This window comes from Nannospalax galili, unplaced genomic scaffold, assembly GCF_000622305.1.
Source record: "Nannospalax galili isolate Female #2095 unplaced genomic scaffold, S.galili_v1.0 scaffold1328, whole genome shotgun sequence".
Lineage (NCBI taxonomy): Eukaryota > Metazoa > Chordata > Mammalia > Rodentia > Spalacidae > Nannospalax > Nannospalax galili.
In genome coordinates this window covers 481,328-497,659 of record NW_008358795.1, presented here as the reverse complement: position 1 = coordinate 497,659, position 16,332 = coordinate 481,328, and the positions used below count along the sequence as shown (strand labels likewise).

Genomic DNA, 16,332 nt, shown 5'->3' with positions numbered 1-16,332 from the left:
TTACAGACAGTTGTTAGCTGCCATGTGGGTGCTGAGAACTGAGCCTGGTCCTCTGAGAGAGCAGCCAGTGCTCTTAACCACAGAGCTATCTTTTCCACCATACACCTCATTTCAATTTCTTGAAACAAGTTCTCAAGTAGCCCAGGTTGGCTGCATATTCCGTTCATGGTTGAGGCTGGCCTTGAACTGATCGTCTTACCAAGTATGGAGCTTACTTACAGGACTGCACCATCCCGTCTGTTTTCTGGTTTTCTTTCAAAACTAGGTCTTCCCTCTGGCCCTCATCCTTGGAAGGCCACATCTTGGGAACCCTCTGGCCTCGGATAGCGTCTCATAGAGAGCATTATTAGCCTAGACCCCATCCTCTTCTCTTCTTGAAGGTTTATTGAGAAAGGGCAGGCACTGGTTTGTCCTTGTCCAATTTTATTGTTCCAGAGGCAAAGGAAGGGGAGGAGGATGTGGGCCACAGGTCCAGAGCCATCAGCCATCCCTTTGCAGACGCGCGGGAGGGGGGTCTGCACCACACACAAACACTCAGAGAAACAAATAAATACTACCGGGCAGGCGCAGGCGCCCCACCACTGTCCTGTTTCTGCAGGCTGACGGGACGTTGGAGGCTGCAGGTTGTGCTCCGCTTTCTGGAGGTCCAGATCCTCCGCTGCACAGACGGAAGGCGAGTGCTTCCAGGAGGGTGGAGGCTAGCCCAGCTCAGCCCAGCTCAGCTCAGCTCAGCTCAGCGTGCAGCGCTCCCGCCGGCTCAGCTGCCGGCTGACCTTGCGGCGCCGCTGCTCCAGGCTGCGTTCCAAGCGCTCATCTTCCTCCAGCGCGCTGGGAAGGAAGGGTTCAAGTCAGTCGAAGCCTTGGCCCTACTTAACAGAGGCTGCAGAAGTCCCACGCAGGCGACTCCAGGAGTATGCCCTGGGGTCTCTCCCACTCCCAGCATCGTTCCGACCCCTGACTCACATCCGCTCCTTGTGGTCCAGGTTCCGGACCAGCTCATCTCTCTGGTTCACCAAAGACACCAGCTCTTCCAGCAAGAGTTGCTCCCGGTGCTGCTGCGCCACCGTTTTCTGCCACTCTAAGAATCAAGAAGCCTGAGTCAGGAGGTGTCCCCTTCGCCTTATCCTGTCCCCAACCCCTGCGGCCCCATCTCCCACCTTCAATGGCCAACATGGCCCGCAGCTCCCGGCTCAGCAGTTCAAACCTCCGCTCCAAGTCCTGCTCCTCAATGCTGAGGGATAGAGTTGCCAAGTCAGAGAAAGGGGACCAGAAGTGCCCAGGGCTGCTGACCACTCCACAGTCCTGTTCCACTCTATCAGTTTCCACAGAGGACTGGGCAGGCCTCAGTCCCAGTCCCCATTCCAAGTTCTCTATTCCAACTGATTTCTAATTATACTCAGGATACTTAGTTGCTCTATGCCCAACCCACCTCCCTCTTTAAATAAACAAAAGACCAGAAAAATCATTAGATGGAACACAGTAGGCTAAAACTGTTCTGAAAAAATTAATTAAAAAACACTGGGTGTGGAGGCATATGCCTTTAATCCCACATACCAGAGGCAGATCCAACAGGTAGATCTCAGCACTGTGAGATTTAGGCCAGACTAGTTTATCTAGTGAGTTCCAGGCCAGCTGGGGCTACAGGGAGGCCCTGTCTCAAAAAAAAAAAAAAAAAAAAAAAAACCAGAAAACCCCATGCCCAGCCTTAGGGTAACTTTTATGTAGTAAATGAGACAGAACAGAAAAAGAAAATGAATAATATGAGGGGTGGGCATGGTGGTGCACACCTTTAATCCCAGCCCTGGGGAGGCAGAAGCAGGAGGATCTCTGAGTTTGAGGCCAGCTAGGACTACATAGCAAGATACTGTCTCAAAAAAAAAAAAATTACTAAGATGGCTTATTATTAATACTGAAAGAAGAAAGCAGTGACTAGCCCTAGACCAAAGTAAGCTAAGATTATCCAGTGTAGGCGGTCCTGAGCTCACTGGGTGTGGGGCCTGGGCTGGACAGCAAGAGCTGCTCCCAGTGCTGCTGCGCCACCATTTTCTGCCACTCTTCAACGGCCAACATGGCCCGCAGCTCCCGGCTCAGCAGTTCAAACCTCCGCTCCAAGTCCTGCTCCTCAATGAGAAGCTGCAACTGGTCCTGCCTCCTGATGAGGGCGTTCTTCTTGTTGACCAGTGTGAACCACTCCTGGATCAGCATCTCCTCCTGCAGCCTGTTGGCACCTGAATCAAGGCAAGACAGTCATCAGACCTGCCTCCCGTCAGGGCGGAGCAGCTGAGGACTGCTAGGCTTCCCTATAACATCTAGAAGCCAGACCCACATGCCTCTAGCGAGCCTCTTCCCAACTCTGGGCTTAGTGTGCGCCTATCAAAGGGACTCCTAACTGTGCCTCCTCCCAGCTCCTCCCAAAGTCAAGAACTGCTTCAGGGCTAAGCAGGTCTGGGGAGGGTATGGAGGAGTAGACTTCCAAATGCCAGGGCCACCTGATTCCATGAGGCTTCTCAGCTGCGTTTCCACCTCAGCTGCTCGGCCATCTATCTGTCTCTGCTCCTGTTCTAGGGCCTGAAGCTCTGCACACACGTACTGACTTGTGTCCTGGAATCGTTGCTAGGAACAGAAAGGGAGGCAGGGGACAGGTGAAGTCATTCCAGCCCCCAGCCCCCAGAAAGTACCACAATTCCATCCACCCAGACCACCTTACCAGTCCAGCCTCCTCTCTTGGACTTGGGGGTGGCTCATCTGAAGGAGGGTTCCCACCTGCAGATAGACACTAGGCTAAGTACCTCCAGTTAGCATAAGACCCCAGAAAGAATCCAGAAAGATGTGTGAGCAGACTGAGTTAAACTGGGTCACCACCCCCTTCTCTCCAAACTACTCACCAGAGGGCTGCTGCAGGGCTGTGTCTGTGAGTGGGCTAGGGTCAAGGCTGGAGTCAGGGCTAGGGCCTTCCTGTGGAAAAAAAAAAAGGGGGGGCTGATGAGGGATTGGAGGGGTTCCAACAGCCCCACTCAGCCCAGGTATCCAGAGCCTCTCACACAGAGGGGATATAGGATCCTTAGTTTCCTGAGGCCAGCCTGTGCTCTTGAGCCCACCCATCCACCTACCTCTATGCCTCCAAACTCTCCCTCCAGGGACTGGGTTCTTAACTCAGGCCTTCCAGGCTAAGTCAGTGGTGAAAGGCTGGGAAAGGCCCAGAAGGAATCTTTTCTTCCCCCTCTCACCCCTTCCTCCTTGTAGCTCCTGAAGGCCACCTGGCTCTAATCACTTAGTGTTGACATTTCCACCATCACATGTAGGGCCTCTTGGAAGAGACACAGCTGCCCTGATGAGGCAGCCTCATCTGGACTTAGGTTATCCTGAGCTGGCACCTCCTTTTTCTGGCCTGAAGGGGGCACCCTCGTACTCCATCAGTTTCCACACCTAGAGCCCCGCTGTGCTCTAGAACAGGACAAGGCTAGTTGGACCTGTGAATTCTGTCCTGTTAGGGCCCAGTCTGCCCCCACTGTGCCTTACTCCCCGTGACTGGGACCCTGAGTTTTGACTCAGCTGGGAGCCTGCTGGCCACCTTTCTGAGTCACAGGTATGGATCCTAAAGGAGTTGAGCTACCTTATTATCATACCCCTCAGAGAGGCATCCCCGGCTCAGATACCACCCTCTCTGGCTTGGACCAGCAGAGGCCTCACCAGCGACCACCATGCCTGGCCATTGACTCTACCCTCAAATACAACCAAAACCTTCACTCACAGTGTAACTCCACAGCCTGCCTCAGTCCCCAGCCTCACTGCTAAGGCCTGTGGGCAGCTTCAATCTCAATTCCCCTTAACACTCTGAGTTCCACTAAGGGACTTCTGGTTCCTAAAAACTTCCTCAGCCTGGAACCAGCCTCCATCTTGAGCTTCCCAAAGCAACTAGACCTTCCTGGCTCAGCTTTGCAAGGGGTCCCTCTGGATTTCTTTCATAACTCCTTCTGCCTCCCTCTCTGACCCTCTAGTATCTGGAAGTCTGCTTGGTCGCCAGGCGAGGCAGAGGCCACCCCAAGTCTTTCCCATGATGGCTCACACCCTACCCATCCTGCTATTGGCTACTGCTGTTTCTCTGACTAACTAGAGGTGGCCTGTTTACTTATTTATAAAGATTTGTTTTATTATTTTAACTTTTTATTATATTTGCATGAGTGTTTTGCCTGCATGTATGTAAGTGTATACAATGTCACATGCATGCAATGCCCCACAGAGGCCAGAAGAGGGTCTGGATCCCCTGGAGCTATAGATGGCTGTTAGCCACTCTGTGGGTGCTGGGAATAGAACCCGGGTCCTCTGGAAGAACAGCAAGTGCTCTTAACCACTGAGCCATCTGTCCAACCCTGATTTATTTTATTTTTAAAATTATGTTTATGTAGGGGCTGGAGAGATGGCTCAGCGGTTAAGAGCACTGACTGCTCTTGCAGGAGACCCGGGTTCAATTCCCAGCACCCACATGGCAGCTAACAACCGTCCTTAACTCCACTTCCAGGGGAATCCGAAGCCCTCTTCTGACCTCCATGGCATTGAATGACATGGGTGCATTCACATGCGTGCAGGCAATACACTCATACACATTAAAAAAATAAGATATTTAAAAAATGTTTATGTGTGTGTGCATGTGAGTATAGGTGTCCTTGGAAACCAGAAGAGGGCGTCAGATCCTCTGGAGCTGGAGTTATAAGCAGCTATGAGCTGCCTGACATGAGTGTTAGGAACTGAACTCCGGTCCCCTGCAAAAGCAGAATGTGCCCTTAACAGCTGAGGCATCTCTTCCAGAGGGAGCCTCTTTAGATAGGCCAGGTCCAGCACACAAGGTACACTGACTAATGACAAGAGCTGCTAAGCACTTAAAGTCTCAGGTACTATAAAACATGTCTCTTAAGTATTTACTTCCGTCAAGAACATCATGGGGCTGGGATGATTCTCACGTTACAGAGATGGAAACTGATGGCCAGAGATGAAGCTTACCACAGGTCTTGGTCTAGGGCCCACAGTTGTCTTAACTCAAGACTTAGTCCAGAGCTTGAAACCCACCTCCCTGCCATTGGGCTTGTTTGTGTCTTTGCATGTAAAATGGGGAGAGATCCCAGCCCCATGTGACCTAGGAGATGTAGCACTGCAGAATAGCACCTGGAAAAACACAGCTCTTATTTCTGTACCTGCATGGCACTTTGCAAAGGGCTTTCTTACCTTTGCTCCTCACCCTCAGGGAAAAAGCACAGAGGGGTTAAGTGGCTTGCCTGCAGCCAACAGCCAGTCAAAATAGTGTGGGGCCCAGAAGAGGGCACAAGCTAGGACTGCAGGCTCAGAACCTCTGATCTTGACCTTTCTTCATCTCCCTCTGCTTCAGTGTACCCACTTGTAAAGTGGGGGGGAATCACTGCTTCCTGTAGAGGACACTGTTGGGGTGAGCCAACCACACAAAAATGGCCCAACTCATAAGGCAGGCAGAAAAGGAGGCTTAGAAAGCAAATGTCAGCAGCAAAGGCTCTTACATAAGCCCTGATGGGAATTCCAAAGCTTCCTCATGTCTGACCCAAATTCCTCTTTCTATGCTTTCAAGTGGCCCCTCCTCCAGGAAGCCTTGCTGGACTGCCCTAGAAGCACTCTGAATTTCTCTTGGAGCTGTTTCCACCCCACCCCCCATCCTCAAGGTATCTGGCCTCATCCCACTCCAGGCCTTTGGGAGCTTCCAAGGGTGGGGCCAGGCTGAAAAGCCTCCCACAGAACAGTAGGGGCATAGGGGATGAAAACAGCCAATAAGGGAGCCTCCTCCTGCTCCATGGGTCAGATATCTTTTGTGGGGCAAGGGCTAGAGGGCCTGGCTTAAAAGACCAGATGCTGGGACCTGGGCCCAGAGGGTGTGAGCTGGAGCCTCCCCTTTATGATTTAAAAAGCCACTGCTGTCCATTAGCCAGCTGGGCTAGAGGTACCACCTCCTGATAACACAGCCTAACACATCTTCTATAGGAAATGCTTCCGGGCCTCTCTGTGTGCCTCATTCATAGACTGGTGTCACTGGTCTGCCACTCAGGCTGTTCTCAACTAGCCTCACTACCATCTGGAGACCTCGGAGAAAACTGTCAGTTCCCTAAGTGAGACCTGAATACACTTTGCTTGCCATGTTTTGCTTGTGTGTGTCTCTCCATTTGAGAACCGCACCCTCCCATTTTCTTCTTTTTTTATTTTTTCTTTGTTGTGTGTGGTGCATGCTTGTGTGTACATATGTGTAAAGATATGCATGGGGGGGTAGAGAGATGGCTCAGTGGTTAAGAACACTTGTTCTTCCTGAGGACCAGGGTTCAATTCCCAGAACCCACATGGCAGCTAACAACTATCCAGGGGATCTGACACCCTCTTCTGGCCTCTGCAGGTATTGCATGCGTGTAGTACACTTACATATATGCAGGCAAACACTCATCACATAAAATAAAAATAATAAAATTTAGGGGCTGGAGAGATAGTCCAGCAGTCAAGAGCACTGGCTGCTCTTGCAGAGGACCTGGGTTCAGTTCCCAGTACCCACATGGCAGCTAACAACCGACTGTAATTCTAGTGCCAGGGGAATCTAACACCCTCTTCTGACCTCCAGGGGCATTGCATTAAAAAATAAAAAATGTTTTAAAAGATATGCGTGTGTGGAGAGGCCAGATGTTAGATGTCTCCCTCTATTGCTCTACACCTTATTATTTTCTTTTTTTAATTTCTTTTTTTATTATTTATTATTTTAAAAAATATTTTATTATTTTGCCTGCATGTATGTGAGTGCACCTGTGTCGTGCAGTGGTGTGGAGGTCAGAAGAGGGTGTTGGATTCCCCTGAAACTGGAGTTAAGGGCAGTTTGTAGCTGCCCTGTGGGTGCTCAGAATCAAACCTGGGTCTGCAAGAGCAGTCAGTGCTCTTAACCACTAAGCCATTTCTCCAGCCCCTATTATTTATTATTTTTATGTGTATGTGTGTATTGCCTGCGTGTAGGTAAGCGCACCCATGTTGAGCAATGCCCGGGGAGGACAGAAGAGGCCATCGGCTCCCCTGGAACTGGTGTTACGGACAGTTGTTAGCTGCCATGTGGGTGCTGGGATTCGAACCCAGGTCTTCTGCAAGAACAACTAGTGTTCTTAACCGCTGAGCCATCTCTCCAGACCCTATTTTTTTCTTTTTTAAAAATTAAGATTTATTGTTAGTCTTGGTGACAAGGACCTTTACCCCCTGAGCTATCTTGCTGGCCCTCTACCATACTTTTTAAAAAATATTTTATTACTTTTATTTTATGTATATGAGTATATTGCCTACATGTATGTAAGTGCACCCATGTTGTGAAATGCCTGAAGAGGTCAAAAGAGGGCATCAGATCCCCTGGAACTGGAGTTCTGGATGGTTGTTAGCAGCCATGTGGTGCTGGGAACTCAACCCAGGTCCTCTGCAAGAGCAGCCAGTGCTCTGAACTGCTGAGCCATCCCTCCAGGCCTCCTCTATTGTATTTTTTTTTTTTTTTGTCTTTTTGAGACAGGGTCTCCCTGTAGTTCCAGCTGACCTGAACTCACTATGTAGACCAGGCTGGCCTTGAACTCACAACAATCTGCCTGCCTCTGCCTCCCGAGTGCTGGGAGTAAAGGTGTGTGCCACCACTCCCGGCTCTACTGTATTTTTTGAGAGCCCTCCTCTGTATTTTTTGAGATAGGGTCTTTCACTGAACCTAGCACTCATCAACTGGCTACAACTGGCTGGCTAGCAAGCACCAGGGATCCTCCAGTCTCCACCTCCCAGTACTGGATTTCAGGTGCATGCCATCACATTTGGCTTTTTACTTGGTACCTGGAATCCAAACTCAGGTCCTCATGTTTGTGCATCAAGCCCTTTACCCACTGAGTCATCGCCCCAGCTCTGCTATCCTTATTTAATGGCTTGAACTCCTGAGCTTTCTGCTTCCCCCTCCCAAATTCTGAGACTACAGGCATGTGTCACCACACCTAGCATTTTGTTATTATTTTAGTGGTGCTGGGGACTGAACTCTGGACCTCTTTAATGCTAGGCAAACCTCTACCACTGAACTATTTCCCCAACCCTCCATTTTCCACCTGGGAAATGGCCCATCTTGTCAACTAGCTGAAGGACCAGCTGCTTCCTCCAGAAAGCCTTTCCCAATTGATTCCCTTTTCTGGGAAGTTGCAGATGTGTAACGGTTCGTTCTGTCATCTCCAGGCAGAAGGCCTGGGGCCAGACTCCATTGCCTGTGAGTCCCGGGGCCAGTTCCAGCTTCCTGTAGAGCCATCTCCTTTAACACAACGAAGTGAGTGAGTGTGTGTGTGTGTATATGTGTGTGTGTGTGTGTGTGTGTGTGTGTGTGTGCATGACTGAGCCTACAGGGTACTGAGCTGGAGTCACTATCCCCAGCAGGAAGTCCCACCTCCAAGCTCCCATTATTGGAAGCCTCAGGGGTTAAAATATCCAAATCAGACAATCTGGAGGCTGGGAGGAGCTGCCAAGAAGCCCCCTGGAGGACAAAATCTGGCCCTTAGCTATGGACCAGGGTAGCTGCTGAGTTCACTCTAAGGCCACCCACGTAGAAAGAAAGGCCCAAATTCACTTAACAGTCCAGCATACCTGGAGCATTCCCCAAACTGGGGGTCAAAAGTTAGAAAACACTAACATGTCTCAGCCTGGCAGGACACCCAGGTTTAGTTCTGGGCCTTTTGCCTAGATACATCAAAGTGCCTCCCAGGATCCAGCCAAGTGGTCTCCCCTTCACCATCCCTGTCCTTGGGGACCACTTGGGGCCTTGCTCTGAAAACTCCTCAGCATCCTGAACTGCAGCAGGGGTAGGGACACTCACGGCAGCCCCAGGTCCTGAACTGCAGCAGGGGTAGGGACACTCACGGCAGCCCCAGGTCCCACAGGTCCGGTGCTTCCCGCAGCTCCAGAGTCTGGGTCATCCACAGAGGAGTTGCTGTTCCGCAGCCGTGAACGTCTCTTCTTTAGCAGATCCGCGTCGCGCACGTGGGAGAAGGAGCCGTGCGCTCGGGGTGGTGGCACAGGCCCGGACTCTCCGTTGACGGATGCCCGTCTCAGCTTCACAGCGCCCACCACACCCGACGCCCCAGCCCCGTTCATCAGCCCCTCTGCGGGGGCCACAAGCAAGCGCACTCCGGGGCCGCTGGAGGCCAACTCTTCCCTGACAGCCTTGGCCTCGCCATCCTTGGAGGCACAGCCCGGGTCTGCGTCACTGGAGGCAGCCTTGGATATCGCCCCAGCCCCGCTGTTCCCGGCCTCTCGGGGCTCCTTGGATACGTCGGTCCCGTGGCCGCGCAGCCGCCGTGCCAGGCCGCCGGCGTCCAGGTCGTCCTGCAGGCTCGGCTGGGCGCTGCCCACGCGGTAAGTGCCGGAGCCGCCGCCGCCCTCCAGCTGCACCAGCTGCAGCTCCTGCCCAGTGCAGAAGGCACGGATCTGGCACAGATACGTCATGACGATGAGCTTGTCAGGCACCGACAGAAGAACCATGTCCGCTGGCTCCAGCAGCCGAGACACACCCAGGGCCGCGAAGCCATCAAAAGCCTGGGAAGGGTACGCTCGGATCAGTGGCAGCTGGGACCAACATAAGCCGGCAACTCTGCAGACCCAAGCCAGGCCGCCCAGGGGGTCTCTGAGACTTTCCAGCCAGAATTTTCTTAGCAACGTCTTCACCCTCCTGTTTAGGGAACTTTAGCTTAGCAACAAGGCCCGCCCTTGCCTTTACCTAGCAACTGTACATCATCCACCCTATTACCAGGAGATGGTTTTAGGGGGAAAAAACATCTAGGGAAAACATGCTTTAAAAATTAAAAACACCAAAACAGAAACTAAGGCAAACTAGCAATTTAATGACCAAAAAGATTTTAAAACTTTCCAAAAGCCAGGCCAGGGTCCTGTGGCCCAGACTGCAGTTGTCAGTCCCCAGCCTGAATCCCTATACCTCTCTCCAGCCATGGCTCCCTCTTCATCTCACCTGTTTGTTGTTCTGCTTGATGTTCAATGGATCAAGAGAGAAATAGTCACTGCGGGGGGAGGGGGGGCTGGTCAGAAGTGAACAGCACTGGTGTGCTCCCCCCCCCCACCATTTCTCCCCATACCCCTTGGCAGCTCACATCTTGTCTGGGTAGAACCGATGTAAAATAGCACAGAAAGCCAGGCCGTTGCGCCAGGATGTGGTGAAATTGGTGATACGGACACCACGGTAGCCACTGGTGACCTCTTGACACCACTCTAGCAGGGACTGGCTGGAGCTGACCAGAGTAGGTGGTGCCTGAGGACACAGGAGTGGACTTAGGGGATATATTCCAGGGATTTGTGCCCTCTTCCCCTTTGGAGAACCTCAGACCTAGCACAAAACAGCCTCAGCTCTGAGTTTGCAAGGGTCACCAGAGACCATTGGCCAGAACCTTGAGGCCAGGCAAAAGGGTTTCCAGCTTAAGGGGAGTTATCTGCCAAGATCACCTAAAAGGTCAATGGCCCCCAGGCAAGATCAGAGTCAGCCCAGAAAATCAGCTTAGGGGTGTCCAGCTCCATGCAGCCCAGTGGGGTGGGAGAGCCAGGGCATCCTGAGGGAGGAGGATAAGGGGCCTTTTTGAAGCTGAGTACCCCACCAAACCCCATCTCAGTCCACCAGATGGGTCCATGCAGAGCCATTGTTCACTCAGCCCCAGGTTAGTGGGAAGCAGCAGACCAGGCACTCAGTGGCCCCCATCCCTACCTGGCTGCCCGGCAGCCTCCCGTCCTCTTCGGGCTCCTCTGGGGAAGAGGCCCCCGAGGGCCTGGGTACCCCAGCCCCTGCCCTACTGGCCACCTGTGCCTCAATCAAGCTGGCTTCTGGGAGGCTTTCCTCAGCTTCTTTCCCCTTCTGGGTTCCCAAGACCCCAGATTCTGCTTCCTGGGCCTCAAAAATACCAGATTTATTTTCCAGGGCCTCAGAAACTGCTATCTCTGCTTTCTGGGGCCCCAAAGTCAAAGATTTGTCCTCTGCTTCTCCCAACAGAACTTTAGTCTCTGTCTCTGGTGTCCTGGATACTTCTGCCTCTATTGCCTGAGCCCCTGAAACTCTTTGCTCAGTGACTGTGAGAGCTCCCCAGGTCTCAGTCTCCTGGATTGCCAAAGTTTCTGTCTTTGCCTCTTCTAACTTCGTAACTACAGTTTCTGTCCACTGGGCCCTCAGAACCTCAGCCTCTACTGTTCCAGCTTCTGGCCTGGAAGTCCCAGAATCCCCCACCTCTGTTTCCTGAGCCCTGGCTATTTCAGGTTCTATCCCTGGGATCCCTGAGCCACCAACTTCTATCTCCTGGGTTCCCAGCATCTCAGGCTGTGTCATGTCTATCCACAGAGCCCCTGATTCCCTAACCTCTGTTTCCTGGGCCTCCGATATCTCAGACTTTCCCATCTCAGCAGCTATCACTGGACCCTCAAAACCCCCTATTTCTGCCTTCTGGATCCTCAATATTTCAGCTTCTGCTGTTTCATTTTCTATTCCTGGGATCCCCAAAGCCCTCACTTCTGTCTCCTGGACCCCCAATATCTTCAATTCTATTGTCTCAGTCTCTGTTCTCAGTATCCTAGAACCCCCAGGCATCTCCTCGGCCTCCAAGAGTTCAGTCTCTTCTACCTCAGCTTCTGTCCCTGGCCCTTCTGGAGCCCCAGCTGAGATCTCCTGGGTCCCCAACAGCTCAGCTTCCACTGTTTCTACCTCCAGAACCCCTGAATCTCCTACCCTTGTCTCCAGGGCCCCTGAAATCTTGGATCCTGGTGTCTCAGCTTCTACCCTAAGTACCCCAGGACTCCCTGATATCTCCTGGGTCCTTAATAGTTCGGCTTCTTCTGTCTCAGTTTCTATCACAGAAACTTCTGGATCCCCCACCTCTGTCTCCTGGGCCCCTACTATTCTAGGTTGTATCCCTGGGGGCCCTGAATCCACAGATGCTCTCCACTGGGTCCCTGATGTCTCAGCTTCTCCTGTTTCTGTCTCTAACCCAGGACTCCTCCAAGTCCCCATCTCTGTCTCCTGGGCTCCCACCATGTCAGACCCTACCATCTCAGCTTCTATCCCTGGAGCCCCTGAGCCTTCAGCTGCTGTCTTCTGGGTCTCTGATAGTTCAGCTTCTGGCTCCCCAACCTCAGTCTTCTCAGGCCTCAGTACCTCAGATGCTAGTGTCTTCGCCTCTGTCTTCAGTACTCCAGGCCCCCCGGCTGCTGCTATCTCCTGGGCCTCCAATATCTCAGTTTGTGTTCTCATAGCCTTGGTCCCTGCAACTGTGAAACCCCTAGTTTCTGTTTCCTGAATCCCAAATTCCTTAGACTCTGTCATCCCAGCTCCTGTTCCCAGCATCCCTGGAACACCCACCTCTTTCTCCTGAGTCCCCAATACCTCAGATTCTGCTGTCCCAGTAGCCTCTGACTCCAGGACCTCTGATCTTGCTGCCTCTGTCTCTTGAAACCCCAATATTTCAGCTCCTGCTGTGCCAGTCTCTATTTTGGAGGATCCTGGTCCCCCAGCATGTGTCTTCTGGGTCCCTAATACCACCCAAGGTGCCATCTCAGCCTCTGTTTCCAGGAGCCTTGACTCCTCAGCTTCTGCCTCCTGGGTCTTCAAATCTTTAGATGCCACCCCCTGGTCAGCTGATGGGGCTGCATGAAACCTGTTCACCTGGGGCCCAGTGCCTGCTGCCCCAGCAGAGGGGCCCTGCTCCAGGGCTGTCCTATCAGTACCAGGAGCTCTGCCCCTCGCCTCTGTGCCTTCTCTCTCCTGGCCTGCAGCATGCTTGTCACTCCTGAGTTTCCCTGGATGCCCTTCAGATTCAGCTGGAGGTGGGTTCAGGTCACTGGGAGCCCCTTCCTGGATCCTTACCCCCACCCTCCCATGAGAACTCCTAGGAGGAGCCTCAGGAGTTGCCCTGAGCCTTGCCTCAGCCATCAGCCCTGTAGCCTCTGGTCCCTCCATGACTATATGTTGCACCTCTGACTTCTGTTCAGCATCTACTCGTCTGAGTTTTGAACTCTCTTCAGCCTCCCCAGCTATGATGCCTGGCCTAGTGTTCTCCTCTCTAACTCTTGCCCCTTGCTCAGGGTCCACCCCACTGTCCTCTGGCCTCTTCCCAATGACCCTGTCTTCAACCTTGGGTCTTTCCTCTCCCAAAGCATCTCTGGAGCCTCTGTCCTCAATATCTGGGCCTGGCCTGGCTCCATGGGTCTCTGTCTTTTCCTGAGAGTATGTCTGAGCCTGGGTCTCCCCAGAAGAACCCGTTCCTGATGGAGGGCCCTCTGAGGCATTGGGGACCACATCCCCACTATAGGGGACTGAGGACTGGGGGACATCAGAGCCTTTCCGGAGCCGAGGGGCTGGGGTGGGGGCCATGTCCTGCCCTGGCTGCCTGGAGGACCTGAGGAAAGAGAAGGAAGAAGTGTTGGGGGGGTGTCTCCTGTGGGCCCCACTCTCAGTCCCACGCCACCTTTCAGACTACTACAGCACTGGAGGGGAGGATAGGAGGGGGCACTTCTAAAAGCAATGAAACTGGTTCCTCACCTTGTCTCTGGTGGGGATCCTGGGGGCCTTGGGGCCTTAGGCCCCACCTGGCCCCCTGCTATAGCTGATGGTTCTGACCCCTGGCCCCGGAAGGATCTGGCCGGGGGTGCAGGGGCACTCACAGGGGCAGGGCTGGTATCTTCAGCACTAGAAGAGCTGACAGCTGGGAGAGAAGGGAGGAAACACTGAGGCCTGGGCACTGTGACCCATAGTCCAGCCCCCAACCCCAACCACAGCTCGTCTCACCTGCCTGCTGGGGCTGTACTTGACCCTCCTCCTCCTCCTCACAAAGTGTCTTCAGCTCCCGAGAGAGATCTGGGGATTGGGGGGTGGTGGTGGGGGTCATTGGAGAAGAAGAATCAGTCCAAGGCAGGGCCTGAAGTTTGGGCCCTACCCTGACCCCCAACTAGAGTGCAGGGCCTACCTGGGAAATGCCCCAGTCTCAGGGCACAGCCCCGGCCTTGGAGAAGAGACAGGCCCACAGGTGCAAAGAGAGAAGAAATGAGAGACAAACACAAGAGTGAAGACAAAAATCTTTAAAGAGCAGAAGGGAGGGAGGGAGGGAGGGAGGGAGGGAAGGAGGGAGGGAGGAGGATGGGGTGGTGGAGAGCAGAAGACTGGAGGATGCAGCTAATACTGCATGTGACCCATTTCCTGAGGTCAAAGACTGAGGTACCCAACAGGACCAGGAACCAAGCTGGGACAATCAGACTGCTGGGCAGTAATGAGCGCCATCACTGAGTGTGCACAAGCTGGCCCTGTCCCAGCACAACCAGTGCTTGTGGCCCAGGCATGCCACATCCATCCTAAGCCTTGGCAGTCGAAACCCAAAGTAGGCTGTGAGCCTACCTGGCTGGGGGCCTCGAGCCCGGGCCTCAGGAGCCCCGGGGCCATTAGCTTCATCTTCGTCACTCTCTGCAAAGTCGTCCAAGTTGCCCACGTCACTAGGCTTCACACTCATGAGGCTGGCCAGACTCTGCATGTCATCATCCCTGTGGGACAGAAGTCAGGGGGTCAGGGGTGAGGGCTGGGGTCCGAGATCACAGGCCAGGGCCAGGGAAGACAGGTGAGTACTTACGTGGCACGGCCTTCACGTAGCAGCACCCCTGAAAGGGTGAGGCTCAGCTCGGCATGCACAACCTTCACTGACTTGGGCTTCAGCTGTAGTCGTAGAGGAACCTGGGCAGGCACAGGCCCTGCATGACGGGCCAGGTCCACATCAGCTGTGGCCAGTACCTTCCGCTGCCCCTTGGACTCCTGTGGACCGGGGGTGTGGGGGAAACAGAGTGAAACATCAATGCTGTCCTGAGGTCCCCAAGACCCCAGGTCCCAGCCTACCCGGACACTCACATTTTCAATGATAAATGTCCATTCTTTGGCCTCATACTGGTCCACATGACGGTCCTGCAGAGGGAAGGACTGGTGAGCACAGGGCTTCGGGGAGGGCAATGCGGAAGCCCTGCGCTGGTTCAGGAGGGGCTGGCAGGCCCTTCACAGTTGCTGTTCCTGCTTGGGCTGCGCCATCTTGGCTTCTCGGAGTGTGTGTTTGCAGTACTATGATTGAACCCCAGGCTCCATGCATGCCCTGCCACTGAGCTACATCCTCAGCGGCCCCACACCCCAGCTTCTGATCCCAGCTGACTTTCCTGCTTCCAGTTGGGTAAATGCTTCCCCCTCAAAGAAGACCTCCTCAGCCACTTGCAATGAGCCCCCCCAATTCTTAGTCTTACCACTTGGTTATTTCCTATAGATAAACAACCCACCTGTGGCTCTGTCAGCATTGTTATCCCTGCCCATCCCTGAGGTCTCGAGACTCACCCTGTACAGGGTCACAGAGATGTCCACGTTCTCAGGGACCATCCACACCACGGTGCCACGGTATGGGTTCTGGATGCCAGGTTGCCAGCTATGGGCCTGCAAAAGGCAGGCTGAGTCCTCCCCTGAGTCTTAACTCTTCCCCTTCCCCCCACCTCCTTCCTCTCTCCCTGTACACTCTAACAGGAACTTGAACCTGATTCTACTCCCCCATCAATCCCCACCTGCCTGTCCCTTTGTTGCCCCCATCCCAACCTGGACCCCCCCCAGTTGCCAATCTCTCTCACCTTGGAGCAGATGCGCCGGTTCCGTCGAGTCCACACCACCACCAGCTTATCTGGCTGCCTGGACGGGAAGGGAGAGCGGCTTAGGCAAGCCCACTTAGTCTCCTCATCTCCTCTTCCTCTGCTCCCCAGCTCCCACTGGGGGGGGTGTGGGGGGATCTGCCCTAGTTGCCTTCCCCAGGGAAGAGGTCCTGGGTAACTTATCTAGGGACACAGGGTGTAGGGTGGGACTGCTCACGCAGGGTGGGGCAGGGACAGAAGGGCAGAGGCCCAGACAGAGAGAATTGGACATCTTGGGCCAGCAAGGCCTATGAAAAAGACAGTGACAGGAAAGGACAGGCATATGTGTATGCCTGTGCACACAGAGACAGAGAGAGCGCGTCTCAGGGGGGAATGTCCGTCCATTTGTTCACAAATATTGGTGGAGCACCCCTTGGAAACTCAGCCCTGTTCTCAGCAGAGGAGAGCCGCTCTAGAGCTGAGGCAAGATCCTCTGAGGTGGAAGAGTGCAGGACCAGAAAGAAAATAAGCCAGCCACAGGGTGGCACATGTCTGTACTGGGAGGCAGAGGCAGGTGGATATCTATGAATTCAAGGCCAGCCTGATCTATATAATAAGTTCCAGGCTAATGAGGGCTACATGAGACCCTATCTCAAAAAA

The 16,332-nt window shown here is 53.5% G+C and overlaps 1 protein-coding gene across 8 annotated transcripts in view; it reads right to left on the bottom strand.

Annotated features, from left to right (window-relative positions):
* Positions 1 to 406: 406 nt before the first annotated feature.
* Ehbp1l1 (EH domain binding protein 1 like 1) overlaps positions 407 to 16,332 on the bottom strand; it is an 18,563-nt gene continuing 2,637 nt past the window's right edge. Inside the window, exons 2-20 of one of the 8 annotated variants that reach the window (XM_017795368.2) lie at positions 15,676 to 15,733; positions 15,392 to 15,487; positions 14,924 to 14,977; positions 14,652 to 14,830; positions 14,423 to 14,565; positions 13,820 to 13,888; positions 13,574 to 13,736; positions 12,419 to 13,430; positions 10,757 to 10,939; positions 10,152 to 10,309; positions 10,013 to 10,061; positions 8,908 to 9,582; positions 2,886 to 2,955; positions 2,708 to 2,763; positions 2,490 to 2,613; positions 2,122 to 2,228; positions 1,158 to 1,224; positions 964 to 1,078; positions 407 to 828 (exon numbers count right to left, since the gene is read on the bottom strand). In XM_017795368.2, the coding sequence (XP_017650857.1) occupies positions 729 to 828; positions 964 to 1,078; positions 1,158 to 1,224; positions 2,122 to 2,228; positions 2,490 to 2,613; positions 2,708 to 2,763; positions 2,886 to 2,955; positions 8,908 to 9,582; positions 10,013 to 10,061; positions 10,152 to 10,309; positions 10,757 to 10,939; positions 12,419 to 13,430; positions 13,574 to 13,736; positions 13,820 to 13,888; positions 14,423 to 14,565; positions 14,652 to 14,830; positions 14,924 to 14,977; positions 15,392 to 15,487; positions 15,676 to 15,733 (3,478 nt within the window). In that variant the 3' untranslated portion in view covers positions 407 to 728. Of the gene's footprint in view, positions 829 to 963; positions 1,079 to 1,157; positions 1,225 to 2,040; positions 2,229 to 2,489; positions 2,614 to 2,707; positions 2,764 to 2,885; positions 2,956 to 8,907; positions 9,583 to 10,012; positions 10,062 to 10,151; positions 10,310 to 10,756; positions 13,431 to 13,573; positions 13,737 to 13,819; positions 13,889 to 14,422; positions 14,566 to 14,651; positions 14,831 to 14,923; positions 14,978 to 15,391; positions 15,488 to 15,675; positions 15,734 to 16,332 lie in introns of all 8 variants that reach the window. The other 7 variants (XM_029558170.1, XM_029558169.1, XM_017795369.2 and 4 more) reach the window with 7 other exon arrangements.